Below are 19691 nucleotides of genomic sequence, written 5' to 3' on the forward strand. Positions count from 1 at the left end.
AACATGAATGACTGTACTGTAGCTGCAACAATATACTACTATCTCAAAATGAGAGAAATAAAAATCTTTCTGTAGCACTATGGACATTTCCTACATGACACTGTTCTATCTCTGCTACTTCCAAGTTGTTGGCCCATAAAAGTAAATCAGATTAAACTAGGTTATTTCATCAAAGGATTTGGAACTTTAAAATTCCATATCTTTGGCTTCCTTATTACATTGAAAGAAACCTATGTGGTTAAATAGCAAAGACAATATGTATAAATATATAAATATATATGGATATACATGTATATATGAAATTTTGGATTAATATGTCTTTTTGCAACTGTATTTACATTTCCTACTAAATTTGGGTATTTACAGAAAAGATTCTTTAATGCCAAATTAAGAAATTACAGTATGTGGAATATGTATATAGTTTCCAAAATTTCTCATATGTAAATGTTTTTAGTGCCCCCCCTTTATTTTATTGTATAATTATGTATAATTTATGTTAACCAAAATAATTTTCTAATGTTATTAGTAACTAAAAATATTAGTTGTTTGCACAATGGAGTACTTTTTTGAAAAAAGAAAGTAAGATCCCATTTAAACAAATATTTCAATTTAAATCAATGAAGACACTTCCAAGGTACCCTTTAACTCAAAATAAATAAATGAAGGCTATTTCTAGGATTCTTGGAAAGGAACACATCCATCAGATGAGTTCTTTCAATAATACAAAACAAAATCTGAAACAGTTGATTTAAATTTTATAATGTTCCTTTAAGTTGCCAGAGTAGTTTTAAAAAGAATTTATATTATAATGATATAGCAAAGAGTACTGTGTTGAAGTTTGAGTTATTAACAATCTATAAGGGTGTTCAATTATAAAATTTCTTCCACTTCTAAAACCCTTTACAGTAAAATAATTTTTCTTGGAATACAGACCTTTCACATGAACAAATACTTATGTATCAACTGTTTAATTAGCCTAATAACAATTTTTCTTTCCTTTAAATTCAAGGCTATTACCATTGCGTGAAGTAGTTTCAAGGCATTTTCTTAAAGTATTCCCAGTTACACAAAACAATGGGTTTGGAATCAAATTGTGTTAAATGAAGTTTCTGCTGAATGCTAAGTGAAAACTGGTTAGGACATCTAGCTTTAGTAAGATGTCCTTCACAATTACTGTTTTTGAGTAATTATGTTTAAAGAATATTTAGATTGGAAACCTACTTTTCACAGAAATCATTTAGAACACCCCAGTAACCTTCAGGAACAACGAACCATTCACAATCACCTGGACCAATATTGATATTTACTGAACAGAAGTTGTTATTTTCTTGATGACCTAAAATGTGAAAAGAAAAAAAAGATCAGCATACTATAAATTCTATAGGAAATGTATCTTTAGAAATGAAACCTTAGAAATGTTCAACAGAGAATGCTCTAAAGGTATTGTTTTTGTTTTTTTGATTGATTTGAGAGAAGCAGATTTGTTGTTCCCCTTATTTATGCATTCATTGTTTTTTCTTTTAATACATATTTTTATTGATGTCAGAGAGGAAGGGAGAGGGAGAGAGAGAGATAGAAACATCAATGATGAGAGAGAATCATCGATTGGCTGCCTCCTGCATGCCCCACACTGGGGACTGAGCCCGCAAGCCGGGCATGTGCCCTGACCAGAATCAAACCTGGGACCCCTCACTCAGTCCACAGGCTGACGCTCTATCCACTGAGACAAACCAGCTAGGGCTCATTGGTTAATTCTTATATGTGCCCTGACCAGGGCTTGAACCCATAATCTTGGTGTATTGCAGTGGTTGGCAAACTCATTAGTTAACAAAGCAGCAAACCGCGGCTCGCGAGCCGCAGTTTGCCGACCACTGGTGTATTGGGACAACACTAACCAACTGAGCTACCTGGGCAGGGCCTATTAGTGTTTTTGATAGTGTCCTACAGGATTCTTAAGCTCTGTTAATTGTTCTTCATTTTGTTTTCTTCTTAGAATAGTTTCTTACGAACTATGTATATTTACTGATTTTTTTTTTTAGCCTGCTCAAGCCTACTGTTGAAACCCACTAGTGAATTGTTATCCAGTTATTCTACTTTCAGCTTCAAAATTTTTTCCTTTCTTACTATAATTTGTCTCTTTATTGATAATCTCTGGTTTACTTTGCTTCTTGTCCATGGTTTCTTTTAGCTCTTTAAACAGCTTTAAGACAGTTGATTTAAAGCGTATAGTAAGTATAATATCTGTACTTTTTCAGGACTAGTTTTTGTCAACTTATTTCTTTCTTAATGTCTTTCTCTTTGTTGCTTGCTTTCTTACAGTTATTTATTTATTTATTTTTCCCCTGACTGGAAGTTACTAAGACATTCGCCAAAAAATGAAAGCTGAAGAAGTTTGTCACTCGTCAATCTGCCCTATAAGAAAGAATGGTATAGAGTATTTTAGGCTGAAATGAAAAAACACTAGATAGTAACTCAAAGCCCTATGAGATATAAACAACTAAAGTAAAGGTAAGTGCACAAGAGGGAAGACTCACACTTTCCAATGTTGAAATTTAATCTCAAAAGGCTATAGTAATCAAACCAGTGTGGTACTGACATAAAGACAGAAATATAAATCAATGGGACAGAATCAAGATTCCAAAAATAAATCCATACATACATTATATCTATGCTCAATTAATTTTCAAGAAGAGTGCCAAGACCATTTAATAGAGAAAGGATTATAGTCTTTCTGACAAATGGTACTGGGACAACTGGATAGCCATATGGAACTGAATGAAGTTAGACCCTTAGCTGACACCATGTACAAAAATTAACTTAAAATGGATCAAAGATCTAAATATAAGAGCTAGAACTATAAAAAGTCTAAGAAGAAAATAATGGGATAAATCTTTTCGACCCTGGATTTGGCAATGGTTTCTTGTATATGACACCAAAAACATACTGTGTGTGTGTGTGTGTGTGTGTGTGTATGTGTGTGTTCAGGGATGGGTGAAAAAAGTGAAGGGATTAAGCAGTACAAATTGTCACAGGGATATAAAATACAGCATAGGGAACATCCTATCCTATATAATAAAAGGCTAATATGCAAATTAATTGAATGGTGGACCAACGGGTCACTATGATGCGCACTGGCCACCAGGGGGCAGACGCTCCACGCAGGAGCTGCCCCCTGGTGGTCAGTGTGCTCCCACGGGGGAGTGCTGCTCAGCCAGAGCCCTGAGCCGGGCTCATGGCTGGCTAGCACAGCAGAGGTGGCAGGAGCCTCTCCTGCCTCTGTGGCAATGCTAACTATGTCTGACTGCTGGCTTAGGGGAGCCGGCCTAAGCCATCAGTTGGACTTCCCCCTGAGGGGTCTCCGACTGCGAGAGGGTGCAGGCCAGGCTGAGGGACCTCTCCGAGTGGATGAATTTCGTGCACCGGGCCCCTAGTCCTATATAATAAAAGACTAATATGCAAATCAACCAAACTGTGGTCAACCGGTCGCTATGATGCACACTGGCCACCAGGGGACAGACACTAAACGCAGGAGCTACGCCTGGTGGTCAGTGCCCTCCCATGGGGGAGCGCCGCTCAGCCAGAAGCCCAGCTTACCACTGGCGAGCACAGCGGCAGTGGCAGGAGCCTCTCCCGCCTCCACGGCAGTGCTAAAGATGTTTGACTGCCAGCTTAGGCCTGCTCCCCACTGTCAGTTGGACATCCCTCGAGGGCTCCTGGACTGCGAAAGGGTGCAGGCCGGGCTGAGGGACCCTCCACCCCAGTAAACAAATTTTGTGCACCAGGCCTCTAGTAGTCAATAATCTACACTAATAAAAGAGAAAGAGGCAAACTGACTGTAACTTTGCAACACCCACCAGCCAATCAGGAGTATGCAAATTAACCCAACAAAGATGGTGGGTTAATCTGCATACGCAGGCGCCAAGCAGCCAGGGGCGGGACATCGGCGTTCCCCACTGCCCCAGCCGCTCGGGGCCTCCGGGCAGCGTGGGAAGGCGGAAAGGCAGCTCTGGGCCAGAGCAAAGGCGGTGCCAGCAGCCAGGGGAAGGAAGGCCCATTCTTGCATGAATCTTCGTGCATTGGGCCTCTAGTATTCTAATAACTATGCATGGTATCAGATGGGTACAAGATTTATTGGGATGAACACTTAGTAAGTTATATAATGTCTCATCATTGGGGTATACACCTAAAACTAATATAATATTGTATGCCAAATGTAATTGAAAAATAAAGAATTATAAATGTTACAGGGGGCGGGGGGAGAGAAAGAAGCAGGCACAAAAGCCAACAAATTATAGGATTCCATTTATATGAAACATTCAGACAGGTCACTCTACAAAGCCAGAATGGAGACTACAGTAAGTGCTCATTTAACATCGTTGATAGGTTCATGGAACTGCAGCAAAATGATGTATAACAAAACCAATTTGACCTTAGGTTAATTGACATAAACAACAGTTATAACAAAACAACATTAAATGAAAGGACTGAGGACCTGTGATAGTGGTTGTTGGGGGAATGGGGAGTGACTGCTTATGGGCATGGGGGTTTCCTTCTGAGCTGATGAAAATGTCTTGGAACTACACAGAGATGAGAGCTATATAGCCTAGTTAGTAACTAAATGCGATTGAGTTACATACTTTGAAAGGGTAATTTTATGTGAATTTTACCTCAATAAAGAAAAATGTAGCTCTGTTCTCACCACATCCTACACACACCACAACCTGTGTCTTTTTTACATACACAGTACCATGTGAAAATGGTACTTTTAATACTTACAACTGTCTCTTACCATGGGTAGATAGTTGAAATTGTCCATGGCATGGACTCCAAATAAAATTTAGCTCTAATTAAAATTAGAGATGCTGGGACCCCACCAACTAAAAATCTTTTAGGGTAAAACCTAAGAGCATATCTGTAATTTAGAACACACGTGACTGATCATAAAGTCCATTAAAGCAGGTTACATTTGTCTATGTAACTCCAGAAACAAGGTGGTTGTCCCATAAAAATGTATTCAAAATAATCTTAAAAATTCAACTGAAATAACAGTTTAAGGGTCACTGTACAACATTTCTTCTATGAGATTGAGTTGTACAATACAATAACCACTTGAAATGTAGTTAATACAAAATAAGATGTGTAGTAACTGTAAAGTATATAATTTTGAAGACTTAATATAAAAACATGCAAAAATATCCCAATAATGTTTATATTGATTACATGTTAAAAGAATAGTTTGATATACTGGGTTAAAATTAATTTCACCTATTTCATTTTATATTAATGGGACTACTGTAAAATTTTTAAAAATATATATGACTTGCATTATATTTATCTTGGATAGTACTATCAGTTAAGAGAATTCTTTTTTTTTTTTAATATGTTTTATTGATTTTTTACAGAGAGGAAGGGAGAGGGATAGAGAGTTAGAAACATCGATGAGAGAAAAACATCGATCAGCTGCCTCCTGCACACTCCCTACTGGGTATGTGCCCACAACCAAGGTACATGCCCTTGACCGGAATCGAACCTAAGACCCTTGAGTCTGCAGGCCGACGCTCTATCCACTGAGCCAAACCAGATAGGGCAAGAGAATTCTTTAGAGAATTCTTTAGGGTTCCACAGGACATTTCTGAAAAACCTAATGGCTTGTATACAAACCAACCTAAAACTAAACAGTCTAGGCACACAGTGACAAAGAAGTAATCTGTCACGTTTGTTTTTCCCCTTCATTTGTAATGAAAAATTGCATTTTTCTTTGAGTATATTATTTGCATAAAATATGAGAGACATTTTCAATTGAAATGAATCTTAATAGAACCAATCCAATAGTACATACATAAAAGAAGGGAACTCCAGTAAGTTCCAATAACCTGCCCAGTATTTACACTGGTATCTAAAGTGGGGACAGAGTGGAAAGCAGACAGGTCTTCTGCCATTTATTCCAGAACTGTTTCCATTTTATCCAACTATGTATAAACATCATAGAACTGGGATTACAATGCCTGAAGATAAAAACAACTACAACCTAATGGTTCTAATCTTGGCTATACATTAGAATCCTCTGGGAAACTTAAAAAAAAAAAAAACAAAAAACTCTCCAGAGATTAATCAACTATGTATTTTAAAAAGCTTACAAGGAGATTCTAATGAGCAGCCAGGATTGGGACCCACTGACCTGTTAACTAGAAGCAAGTCTATTATGCAACAACTAGAGGCCTGGTGCACGAGATTTGTGCACTCAGGGGGTCCCTCAGCCTGGCTTGCGCACTCTTGCAGTCCGAGAGCCCTTGGGGGATGTCTGACTGACGCGGGCCTAAGTCGGACATCCCCCGAGGGGTCCTCAACGCTGCCACAAAGGTGGGAGAGGCTCCCGCCACCACTGCTGCGCTCGCCAGCCATGAACCTGGCTCAGGGCTTCTGGCTGAGCAGCGCTCAGGGGGTAGCTCCTGTGTTGAGCATCTGCCCCCTGGTGGTCAGTGAGCATCACAGTGACCGGTCGTTCCACCGTTCGGTCAATTTGCATATTAGCCTTTTAATATATAGGAGGAGTAGAGGTCCGGTACATGAAATTTGTGCACTGGGGCATGGGGGGGGGGGGGTGGTCCCTTAGTACAGCCTGCACCCTCTCCAATCTGGAACCCCTTGGGGGATGTCCTGTGGGATCGGGACTAAACCAGCAGTCGGACATCCCTCTCACAATCTGGGACTGCTGGCTCCCAACCACTCATCTGCCTGATCACCCCCTAATCACTCCCCTGCCAGCCTGATCGATGCCTAACTGCTCCCCTGCCAGCCCCATTGCCCCCAACTGCCCTCCCCTACTGGCCCAATTGCCCCCAATTGCCGGCCAGATCGCCCCCACTGCCCTCCTTTGCAGGCCTGGTCGCCCCCAACTGCCTTCCCCCTGCAGGCCTGGTCCCCCAAACTGCCCTCCCCTGCAGGCCTGGTCACCCCCAATTGTCCTCCCTCCCCTGCAGGCCTGGTCCCCCCCAATTGTCCTCCCTCCCCTGAAGGCCTGGTCGCCCCCAACTGCCCTCCCCTGCCAGCCCGGTCACCCCTAACTGCCCTCCCCTGCCGGCCTCGTCGCCCCCAACTTCCCTCCCTCCCCTGCAGGCCTGGTCCCCCCAACTCCCCTCCCTCCCCTGCAAGCCTGGTTCCTCCCCCAATTGCCCCCCCTGGCCTGCAAGCCTGGTCCCCCTCAACTGCCCTCCCTCCCCATCTTGTGACCACATGGGTATGGCCATCTTGTGCGAGAGCGTGACAGTCAATATGCATATTACCTCTTTACTATATAGGATTCTTAAGCTACTATTAAATAAGCAGGTGACAAAGAAGTGGCCTGGTTTTCAAACCAAGGAGCAAACAGAAACAGCTGAGGGTGATATGTAGCTCATAGGCACTGGTACAGTAAACTTGTTACCACCAGTATTTTTCCGAATTGTTGAATATTTTGAACATCACCCTATGAAATTTCATGTCAAAATAAGGCAGGAGTGGGGAACTTTTTTTCTGCCAAGGATCATTTGGATATTTATAAAATCATTCGTGAGCCATACAAAATTATTAACCTAAAATTAGCCTGCTATCTTTGGTCAACATTTAATTAACTGACCCTTAATGCCTTGGCAGGGCCAGACCAAATTATCTAAGGCAGCACAGAGAAGATAATACATTAGTGTTGTACAGAATTTTAAGTCTAAAACCAATGTAATTCATTTTACTAATGAAGAAAAAGACCCAGAGAAGGAATGTGACTTGCCAAAAGTGACAAGCTTAGTTAGTGGTAAAGTCCAGAATAGAAAATGCCTCCACACGATTATGTACTTTGTAAACTGTGCACTGTAATCCAGTTGGACAATTGTAACCTACACTTTCTTTTTAAAACTGTATTGTTCTATGAAACTATTGTATTTATACATGTGTACCAGGTCATAATATAAAATATACTTCTTATTGTGGTTATGGTAGGAAAAACTATATCCCATTACCCTGCAGTAGATGGGATCAACAACAGCCTTTATGCCACAGGGACTTCTTTTCCCAAGAGTGCTCCAATGACCCCTTTTCCAGATTAAAATGCTATTGTCTCAGGGCTATTAAATATAATACAAAGGAGAAAAATCTTCATAATCTAAACCCAGTTAAGAGTCAAATCTTATATTAGGAATATCCTTTCAGTTTCATTCTCTGTAAATGGAAAAGAATCTGGTTCTTTTTGTATATTTCACATTCTGATTAATTCTGTTGTTCAATTATAGAAGATATGTTAGTTCTGTGGTCGGCAAACTGCGGCTCACGAGCCACATGCGGCTCTTTGACCCCTTGAGTGTGGCTCTTCCACAAAATACCACGGCCTGGGCGAGTCTATTTTGAAGAAGTGGCATTAGAAGAAGTTTAAGTTTAAAAAATGTGGCTCTCAAAAGAAATTTCAATCGTTGTACTGTTGATATTTGGCTCTGCTGACTAATGAGTTTGCCGACCACTGTGTTAGTTCATAAAAGTTACCTGGTGTTCTGCTTCCTGGAACTTTCATATATAGCTGAACTGTGTTCATGCCCAGTATGGTGTGACCAACATGGCTTAGAAGATTTCCTGCTGATACGACACGCACAAAAGCAGGAAGTTTAGTCAACTCATGTAGCTGCAACTTCCACCTGCAATAAAATAACAGATTAAGAGTGAAACTCCGTGACAAATATTTGTGTAAGTTAATCACTTCTTCAAAAACTTTGTGCTCCAATCAGAAAACAATCAAATCTATAATTACTTTACTTTCACATAGGAAAGAGTGAAATGCTTAAATTTTTCCTAAGAAAATTTCCTAACAAAAAGCATAAAAATAATTAAGCAATAAAAGAAAAAAATGTGACTTCTAATTTTTATAATTGTGTAATTTTATTCTATAGAATTATATTGTTAATCATAAAATATAATGTTATGATTGTCTAATTAGCATATAGTCAGGGTCTTGATGAAAATTTATACAAGGGTTTCAATTCAAGAAAATCCTTTAATTGCAAGACCTAAAAAAATTATTTAGCTAAAATTTGTATATTAAAACTTCGGAAAGTGATCTGAAATAAAATCGAAGAGAAAATTGTATACAATTCTCAATCTTGCAAAGGACACCTCTTTACCTCAGTTCACAAAAGACTACAAAGACTTACTTTTTGTCATCAGACAGGTCAATGTTGGTCCCAAACTTTATGGTTTTAAAGGGTCCTTTCCTCCTCCTCCCAGAACTTAAAAAAGAGAGACAATATTAGAAACATGCATTGTAAACAGAAATATTAAGTGGACAATGAAAAGTAACTTACTTATCTGAAGATGTAGATTCACTATCTGAGTGTTCTTTATGGTGACTTCTTTTCTCATTTTCTTCCTACAGATTAAGCAGAAAGCATTCCAGTATAGTATTCTATAACCAGCTATCCTTTCTATCATACAACTGAAAACTTCACATCAAGATTGATAGTCAATGGTTTCCAAACTCTTTTTATCAGCCACAATGCTATCCTAGTAGTTCTCCCTTATTAACATTCTTCTACAAGGGAACAAACTATAGATTCTTATTTCCTGACCCATTTTTCAAGGAGAGAAAATTTAAGAAAAGTTAAGAGGCCTAAGAACTATCAATCATGATTTAAAAATGTTTCAACTAGCAGAGGTACATGTATGCATGTTTATGTAGCTATCTATAATAATAAAAGCGTAATATGCAAATTGACTGAACGGCTGAACAGCGGAATGACCGTCAGGAAAGCTAGGCTGCAAAGGCCTACTCTTGCATGAATTTCATGCATCGGGCCTCTAGTGTAAGGATGGAAGGCAATAACTTCTCTATTCTTGATTATGAACAAAGGTATAAAAACATCTTCCTGGGCCAAATCCTTTTTCCATAATGAATTATACATGAATGATAGAACATTTAAACCATTACTAGGGAAATTAAGTACTGGATAAATATAGGTGCTTTTCAACGTAAATTACTATCATCTACAATTTTTGTATCACAGACATGGTTATCTCTTAACACTCAGTGTCCTATGATTTCTGAGTCAGCAATACTCCGTGACCTTTTGGCCTCCTCCCTCCCTTTCAATGTACAGTTTCTAAACATTTGTCAACATTTTTTACATGTAATGTGGTCCAGGCCTCCAAAGCACACACACAAAAATCTACCCTTTCTCTGCCTACTTAAATACTCTCTGCCTCTTACTATCTTTGCTTTTCAACTCTTCCTCCAAATTTCCCTTTGATGATCTCTGAATCCTGCTATTACTATCTATTCTATTCTGATCACATAGTTGAAGTATCTCAAAAGTTTGAACTACAAAGATTTAGATGGACAATGAATTCACTATAACTCCTAAAAGTTACAGGACTGTTTTTGTTAGATGAATTTCTCGGTAGGATCTATAGGGAGTGGTAGTAAGAAACACAAATGTATGATTTACAGGTATAAATGTTGCCTTGACTGAAAATATGAACTCGGCAGAATTTAAAACAGATATCAGCAAATCTAATGAATTATAACTAAAGACTTACAGGCATATATTAAGTTTCAGCTGTAGGATACGAGTAATACATTTAATAAACTCATTTTGCAGGTCTTTTATGTTTACTTTGTGGGAGAATTTTTAAACTATAGTTCTAAAGGATTTTAGTAATGCTTCATTGCTGAAAGGCCTATGAGTCTTTTCATAAAACTTTGAAGACTTTGATTGTCAGAGCTGGGGTTGGGGCTAAGATTATCCAAGTGGGGAGAAGCCAGGGATGCTATTAAACATTCTACAATACAAAAGACAACATCCCACAACTAACAATTATCGACCAAAATGTCAATAATGCTAGGGTTAAGAAACCCTGCTCTAAAAAAAAATCCCAGAGATAAGGGAGACATCTTGTAGTAATAATATTTAGTTTATCAACCAACAGGTTTCTTAGACTTTACTAAGAGCAAACTTGATAGCACATAAAATATTTTATACTAGAGGCCGAGTGCACAGATTTCATGCACAGGTGGGGTCCCTAGGCTTGGCCTGCAGGGATCAGGCCGAAACTGGCTCTCTGACATCCCCCAAGGGGTCCCGGATTGCAAGAGGGGGGTTCTCGGGTGACGCACCCCAGAATCGGGCTCCCTCCTTTCTGGTTCCGGGTGTGTCACCCGAGAACTGCAGCTGCCAAGTCATAGCAGCTTGGCAGCTCCTGTGCTGGGTGTCTGCCCCCTGGTAATCATTGCACGTCATAGCTACAGGTCGGACAATCACTTAGGCTTTTATATATATATAGAATATAGATAACGATAAAATAATGAGATGCTTAAAGAAGTAATGTACCTCTTTAAATTAAAGTAATATATCTCCAAAATAAAAATAATCTTCAGGAAGTAATTACTTACTCTCAATGATTCCTGGAAGGAGGAGGCCTGGTACTGTGCATATTTAGCAATCGTAGTATGAGATCGATTACTTTCACAATGCCAGATTTTCTTCGTTCCAGTGGGATCCCAGTTTTCATCTGCTGGCTGCAACAACTGTGTCCTCACTTCTACCATGTGTTCATTATTAGCTTCCACCAAAGTTTTGGTAGAGAAAAGTCCCAGGTCTTCATAAATAAATAAAGGTAGTTAATAAATAAACATTATATTTTAAATTATATTTTAAAATAACATTTTTAAAGTGCTTTTTTAAAAGGGGAGGGTAGGGGGGAGGAGGGAAAACGTTTTATGGTGCTCCATTCAGTTCTCCTACAATCAAACTGGGGCCTCTTGCACATCCTGAGTTTCCTGTTAGGTTTCTACAACCATACACTAAAGCCCTGGAACTATTCATCATGCCACCAAGAGGGGCAGAATGAAGGGACCAGGTACTAAAGTTTCACTTATTTATTTAATTTCTGCAGGTTCCAGGAACTACTTAGGGGGCAATAGTACTTATTAGTAGCCTCAAATTTTACCTAAATTTTTATTTAAAATTTATTTTATTAGTTAACCTAAATCATAATTATAATTATATATAGTTTCACCAAAATAAAAGCTGAATTAAAAAAGCACCAGTAAATTGCCAGTAACTACCATCATAGTATCTTCACATTGATTAAAGAGGTAAAACTGATACACACACACAGCCTTACAGCCAGGAAAATATTAAAATAAAAATGGGGGGGGGGGGAGAGAGAAAAAATAAATAGAAACAAGTTTCTGCCTGTGCTTCAAAAGTTAATAGATAGTAAAGAAAATATACCAACTTTTCCTTTTTCTTATTAAAGCTTACCCAACTTAAGAGCTCCAGCAAGGCCACGTATTACTGTAACAGGGTTGTTTGGATTTGTACAAAATTGATGTAATGGAGGAAAGAAAGCATCACGTTTATTTTCCAACTGTAAAATTAAAACATTCAGTTAGATCTCTGGAAAACAGACCTTTAATTTAAATGTTATGCCAAATTCATATCTATTATTTATTGTGATTTAATAATGCATCCCATCTGTCATTATTTGTATTTTATATTTGACAGTATTTTATCACTATGTCTTTTGAGCTTAACTGTAATTAGATATAACCACACACCTCTCTTTTCCAATATATCCTGAACAAAATATGTGGGAGAAATAAAATTTAAATTTCAAAATCAGACTGTTTTAAATAGTACTCAGCCTTAAGAAGGAAGAAAATCTTATAATATGGCTGCAACATGGATGAAACTTGAACAAGTCACATACAAAAAAATTTGTATACAATTTCCCTTATATAAGGTTTCTAAAGTAGTCAAATTCATAGAAACAGAAAGTAAAGTGGTTGTTACCAGTGGCTGGGGAGACTGTGGAAAAGGGAGTGCATTTTAATAGGTATAGAATTTCAGATTGGCAAGATGAAAAAGTTATGTAGAGTTGTTTTTCAACAGTAAGAATACACTTAAATCACTAACTGTGCACATAAAAATGGTGATGATAAACTATGTATATGGCTTTTTAATCACAAACAGAAAAAAAAAATCAATTAAAAATATACTTCCAAAATGAAAGTAGGCTGAAGAAGAAGACCCATAAAAGATAAATCTTAATCTTGCATTTCCCCCACTCCTCAGACCTCAGCTTAAAAGTTTTGTTGCAGTTCTATCCCAGTACTTCCCTTACGTATCAAAGGATCAATAGAAACTGGTTTAAGGAAAGGTCAATATAACATTTGGCCTCTAGAGGGCGAAAACAGAACCAAATCTCTAAAAACAAACTTTATAAAGTATTTTCATTTGAAGTAGAAGTGGGAGGATGGAAGGAAGGAAATGGGGTAGAAGGACCTATTTAGGAAAGAAAAAAAAAAAGAGTTGCTTTGATTGAAATCCTAACTTCCTAGTTCATCACAAAGTAAAACAAATATCCAGTTTTAAATAATCTATTCAGCTTTTTAGTGACATATCTATTACCACATTTTATGTTCTCAAACACCTTTTTTAAGGTAAATAATAGTGGGTGTTTTTTTTTAGCCAATGTATAAAACACCTAGTGGAATGCAGATTTAAAACCCAGCTTACTCCAAAAAATGTTATACTTTTAGGTAGTTTTTGCCTAATACTGCTCAAAATTGGGGGCAGTACAAAGTATTCCTCTAAAGTACTACTCTAATGCAGGGGTCCTCAAACTTTTTAAAAAGGGGGCCAGTTCACTGTCCCTCAGACCGTTGGAGGGCCGGACTATAGTTTAAAAAAAACTATGAACAAATTCCTATGCACACTGCACATATCTCATTTTGAAGTAAAAAAACAAAACGGCAAAAACACCAGCATGTGGCCCGCGGGCCGGCCGTAGTTTGAGGACGCCTGTTCTAATGTAATCACAGTTAATAGCTGAGAAGGTATGTTTTACATGCTATTACAAAATCTTTTTGAAAACATCTTTGTCCCCCCCACCACCTCCCACCAAAAAAAAATTCAAGCTGCTGCCAATAATTTTAATGTTTCCTAGAAGGCATCCACATTGATTTAAAGCAAGATCTTATGAAAAACAGATAGGCGCAAACACTAGTTTGATTTATTTCTAGTCAGTCAATTCAGACTCACATAAATACTAGGTGTAGGAGGATTCAGCTTGTCCTTTGGCAAGGGCGGGTATGGTGAAGATGGTGGTCTTGGAGGCGGACATTTATCCAATAAAATGCTACTGTTAGATAAGCCATTTTTACCTAGATTCCTTAAAAAAAGAAGGGAGAAAAAAAATCAGCTGTCCATTTATTTAGGAAACAGAATTTTAAAATCCTGAATTAAATCCTAATCAATTGGCTGGGCAATTGCACAGATCCATGAGATTTGGATCAGTAAAAAACTAAGAACAATTATTAATTTCAGCAAATACTTAGCTGGATTTCTATATCTACCATTGAAGAAAAGTAATAGAAAAGATATAACACGTAAATTATTGATGACATTCTTAATTTTGCTTGTAATTTTCTGATTTTTCCACCCAAAGAACAGAAATTCCAATTTTCTCTCCACCAAAAAAGGTGCAGATAATAGTAAAAATAGATATGTCTCTCTCCTTATCATATCAGCATTAATAACCAAGATATCATAGTGACAATTCTCAAACCTGAAAAGACCTTTCTTTTCTTTTCTCAAATCTGGAAAGAATATTCTGTGTAACCCCTTGACTAATAAAATTTAGCAAGATTCCAGATATTAAATTTTATAGCAAATAATATCAATTTTTAAAATGAGATGTATAGTTGCTATCTATTCTAATACTCTATAATTATTACTTACTAGCAATTGGGGTTTATTTTCCATTATAAATTCTTAATTGATGGTAGAATTATTTCCAAACTGTGATTGTTTTAGTGTAAGAAAAAAACATATTTCCAATCTTTCAAAACCCTTACCCAACTCAGAAAATCAGCAACACATAATTTTGAGCTTTCAAATCATTCCCAGTTAACTAACCTTCCTCACCTAATTATTGTAAGTTCAAAAATAACCAATGCATTAAAATACCAAGTACTCCTAAATTAACATATTAAAATTCCAGATAAGAATTTGAAAATGGTAATTATAAAAGGAAGTTAAAAACTTAGTAATTTTACTTATTGAAAACTGGCATTTTTTTCATCATAAATTACAGAATACTAGTACATTTTGCTATGATTTTGCCAAAATGGGAAAACCTTACAAAACAAAGGCTTAAAATTCCACTGCTACCACCTTTTGAAATGCTACACATTATATAGCATTTCAAAATGGGTGTCACTTTCTTAATTTCTCAACTCCAACATCAAGTAAAAATAAGAGTTCATGGCAGGTCTCAAATAAATGAATTAAGTTTACAATAACTGAATTTTTAAAGAAGTATGTGAATTAGTTATTAAAGTGAAGTTTTAAGTTCAAGTAACAATTAAGGTCCTGAGGTTAAATAAATGAATCTTTTTATTCAATACCAGTTTTCCACAAAGCATGAATGTCCTGTACATTTAAAAATAGACATGATAAATTTAAGCTTTTAAATTTATGTATAAAATTGGAATTAACTTATAAACTCCATAGAAGTAAAAACTAAGTGGCTGAGACTGGCAAAAACAAAAAACAAAAACAAAAACACAACAATTCAAGTATTATCATTAAATCAATGCAAAATAAAACAGTCACTTACAATATCCACATAGATCATTGCACTTTTCATGCTGAATTGTGCCTCTGTCATTATTTAACTTTGGAATTTTAAAAAAATATGACTCCAAATATCTAAAATTTGTTGTGCCAAGCAGGAGATGGATGTAATGTATAGCAAATGATTAATATTTTAAGGAATTGGAAGATAATGAACCAAGTATTAAAACTGTACCATAAAAGAGCATCTCATGCTAATTAAATGTGACAAAACTTAAGTAAGCTTCTACAACATTCTGGATGATGAGAGATGAGACTAGAACACAGGGTTTGCTAGATTAGTAGAATTCTGCCTCCATAATTTCTACAGTTGTGTAACAATTAAAAGAAAACGGGTAAATGGGAAGTAAAACAATGAAAAGTGCAGATGCCTTTATTTTAAAATAGAAAAGAAAAGGGTGAGGAAGCATAACTAAGGGAGCTGATATGATTTTAACAACTGAATGATACAATTGCATTTTAAACCATAAAAGCAGCAAAGGTATTTTAACTGCCTTTTGGATGCATCACACTGACTAGTACAACACTAAGATAAACCAAACAAGAGTCAGATTAAAAATAACCAACATTTTAAAAACTAAGTATGTGAAAATAAGAAGGAAGTCAAAATAAACCATGCAATCAAATTATATCTAGCAGTTTCTTATTGTATGTCAAACACTGACTCCCTGACTACTGAGGTCAAGTCTAAAACAAATAGGAATTTCCCTAGAGCAGTGATGGGCAACCTTTTGAGCTTGGTGTTTCAAACTTCGCCAAAAAACTGAGCATAACTCGGGTAGTGTGTCCCTTTGAGGAAAAAACATTATTTCGCGATATTTATAGTTTAAATAACATAAATGTTTCATCCTCGGCATGCGGCCGCCTCAGCGGCCGCGTGTCATCAGAAATGGCACTGACACGCGTGTCATCAGAAATGGCACTGACACGCGTGTCAGAGGTTCGCCATCAATGCCCTAGAGGAACTGATGCAACTGTCTATATACTGACTATTAAGGTTTTTCTACTTAAAATATACTTATCAATCCTAATGCAAAGGACAGAGCTGTGAATAATGAATACATTTAATCTTCCGAACATGTAAGTATCCAACAATGTTTATAATAAACTAGTGACTTGGTGCATGGATCCGGGCACACTGAAAGGAAATTAATTAGAAGGTGGCTGGCAGGGCAGGACTGGGCGAGACTGGCCAGACACGCCCTGGAGCCAACCTCCTGTGGTCTCTCCCCGGCCAGCTGCACCTGTGGTGGCACCATGGCTGGAAAGGCATCTGCAGAGTGAGCGGGGTCCCTCGGCCTGGCCTGAGGGGATGGGGCCCAAACTGGCAGTCTGACATCCCCCAAGGGGTCCTGGAGTGCAAGAAGGCACTCTGCAAAGTTGCTGTTAGTACAGAATGTGGAACGCAAACGCAAGTGTGCAGTAAACCAGATTCGGGGCTGACAGTGCCCCAGCAACAACATAACCCATGGCCGAAGGTGGAATTGCACAGCCCTGCGAGGAATTGGGCTCCCTCCTCTCTGGTTTCGGGGTGCATCACCTGAGAACCGCTGCTGCCAAGTCACTGCAACTTGGCAGCTCCTGCGCTGAGTGTCTGCCCCCTGGTGGTCAGTGTGTATGATAGTGACCGATGGGAAGGAGGGAGGAACACTTAGCATATCAGCCTTTTATATACATAAACTATAGGCCTGGTGCACGAAATTCGTGCATGGGGTTGGGGGAGGAGTTCCCTCAGCCCGGCCTGCACCCTCTCCAATCTGGGCCATCCCTCTCACAATCCGGGACTGCTGACTCCTAACTGCTTACCTGTATGCCTGCCTAATGCCCCTAACTGCTCTCCCCTGCTGGCCTGATCACCCCTAACTGCCTCTGCCTTGGCCCTCACCACCGTGGCTTTGTCAGGAAGGATGTCTGGAAGACTTCCAGTCTATTGGGTCTAATTAACATATTACCCTTTTATTAGTATAGACACTTCAAGCCAAATAATGAAACTTTACTATAGCAATCCCAAGTAGAGAAAGGAATTGAAGTCGACTATCCCATTTTAAGTTCTTTTCTCCCATTCTGAAACTCTTTCCTTGAGCAAAGTTGAGTACGAGGAAATTACTCATAACCCAATTATTTAAAATACTGGCTTAAAGTTACTTTTTAATTTTCCCACATCATTTGGTAGAGCAATGAGTAAGTGCTCTGTAGGTAAACCAATCTAGACTCTCATTATCTTGGGTTATGAAGCTCCTAGACCAGGGACATTGAGTATCTTGCAGCTATGTCACTTCCCCCTTCTGAGTTCTAGACTCCTGTCTAGTGCAGCACACCATAAATAGGACAGAAATGGCAAGCAACACAACATCTATCATTTGCAGCCTTGACTTTTTCTCTAAACCTCAGAAGATTTTTATCTCCATATTATCGGAGCATTTTTTTTTGGTTGGTTATTCATTAATAAACTGAGGCCTAGATTTATTGAAATAACCCAAGCAACCCCAGGGGCCTATAGTGTTTAATGTTTCTAGCTACTTATTATATACAGGGATTGGCAAAAGTAGGTTTATGGCTTCAAGTGAGATTCTTTTGAGTTAATAAAGTTATTGTGTAATAATCATGGCCTGCATGTCTTTTTCCATAAGAACAACTGTAAAACTACTTTTGCCCAACCCTGTATATAATATGTCTCTGTAATAAGGCAAAATTATCTTTAAGAGTTAAGAGCTAAATACAAAACTGTAAGAATGTACTTAAGAATTCTGAAGTAAATGTTTATATATACCTCAAAACTGAGATGGAAGATTATATAATCTTTTATTAAGAAATACAATCACACCTAATAAAGCACAAGACTTTTTTAGTAAAACTTATGGTAACTGCTACTGTACTCTATTAACTTGCACCTCTATGGAACTCTTTCTGACAGTACTCCTCCAGAATACCCGTAGGTCTCACAGTCTACGATGTTAGTTTTGGACTTCTAAAAATTCCCCTATTTTCTAGCAACTGTCCTGAGTCTACAGAGACAAAAGAGGGAAGGTCCAGCTCCAGCAGAGTGGCAGCGGTCACTGTGTCTAAGGATTGCTCATTATAGCATTTGATCTGGATATTAAAACAGGCCTATTTCCTTTAGGCCCAGAGTTGAAGTAAATGATAGTGTAACATGTACACAAAAAGACTAACATAGCCTGGCCGGTGTGGCTGAATTGGTTGAGTGTTGTCCCATGCACCAAGAGGTCACTGGTTCGATTCCTGGTCAGGGCGCATGCCTGGGTTGTGGACTCGATCCCCCAGGTAGGTGGTCGTGTAGGAGGCAGACGATCAATGTTTCTCTCCCATCGGTGTTTCTATCTTTCTCTCCCTCTCCCTTCCTTTCTCTCTAAAAATCAATAAAAACACTTTATAAAAAAACATAAAACTTTAAATTTCTAAAGAATCAAATTTTAGAAATTCAGGAACTTCACTCTATGCTTTAGAAGAATGTGGTCTGATTTAGAGATCATCCAATGTAGTTTTAAGTTACTGACATGAAAAAATCTTGTAGGGCAGGCCTGGCCGGGTGGCTTTATTGGTTGTAGTGTCATCCTGTGCACCGAAAGGTTGCCAGTTCAATTCCCGGTCAGGACACATGCCTGGGTTGCGGGGCTCAATCACCAGTAGGGGACATGCAGGGGGCGGCCAATCGATATTTCACTCTCACATCTCTCTCTTTCAAATCAATAAAAACATATCCTCGGGTGAGGATTAAAAAAAAATCTTTTAAAGCAGGTAAGATTAATTTCAGTAGTTACCATGTTGTAGGCCACTGAGGAAAGTGCTGCCAGCAATGTGAACTAAATAGACAATACAAAAATAAATATATATGAAACACAAGTAATATTTGCTTTAGTCTATGTCATTATAATAAAGATAGCAACTGAATAGTTAAAAATTCACAGAAAATAATGAAAAGTAATGGAAAATAAAACAGATCAGAAAGCATTTTAAACATTCAAATTGAAAGTATTTAAAGAAAATAAACTATAGTGTACTTAAGTTATACTATCA

General features: G+C 37.9%; 1 protein-coding gene across 5 annotated transcripts in view; it reads right to left on the reverse strand.

Moving 5' to 3' along the window:
* Positions 1–19691, reverse strand: part of KDM6A (lysine demethylase 6A) — a 156289-nt gene that overhangs the window by 18270 nt on the left and 118328 nt on the right. For all 5 annotated transcript variants that reach the window (XM_079764909.1, XM_079764907.1, XM_079764910.1 and 2 more), the window contains 7 exons: positions 14061–14190; positions 12279–12384; positions 11405–11610; positions 9321–9385; positions 9171–9245; positions 8509–8657; positions 1222–1336 (listed from right to left, as the gene is read on the reverse strand). In XM_079764909.1, coding sequence (XP_079621035.1) covers positions 1222–1336; positions 8509–8657; positions 9171–9245; positions 9321–9385; positions 11405–11610; positions 12279–12384; positions 14061–14190 — 846 coding nt within the window. The remainder of the gene's footprint in view (positions 1–1221; positions 1337–8508; positions 8658–9170; positions 9246–9320; positions 9386–11404; positions 11611–12278; positions 12385–14060; positions 14191–19691) is intronic.

Source organism: Cnephaeus nilssonii (genome assembly GCF_951640355.1).
Source record: "Cnephaeus nilssonii genome assembly, chromosome: X".
NCBI classification, from domain to species: Eukaryota; Metazoa; Chordata; class Mammalia; order Chiroptera; family Vespertilionidae; genus Cnephaeus; species Cnephaeus nilssonii.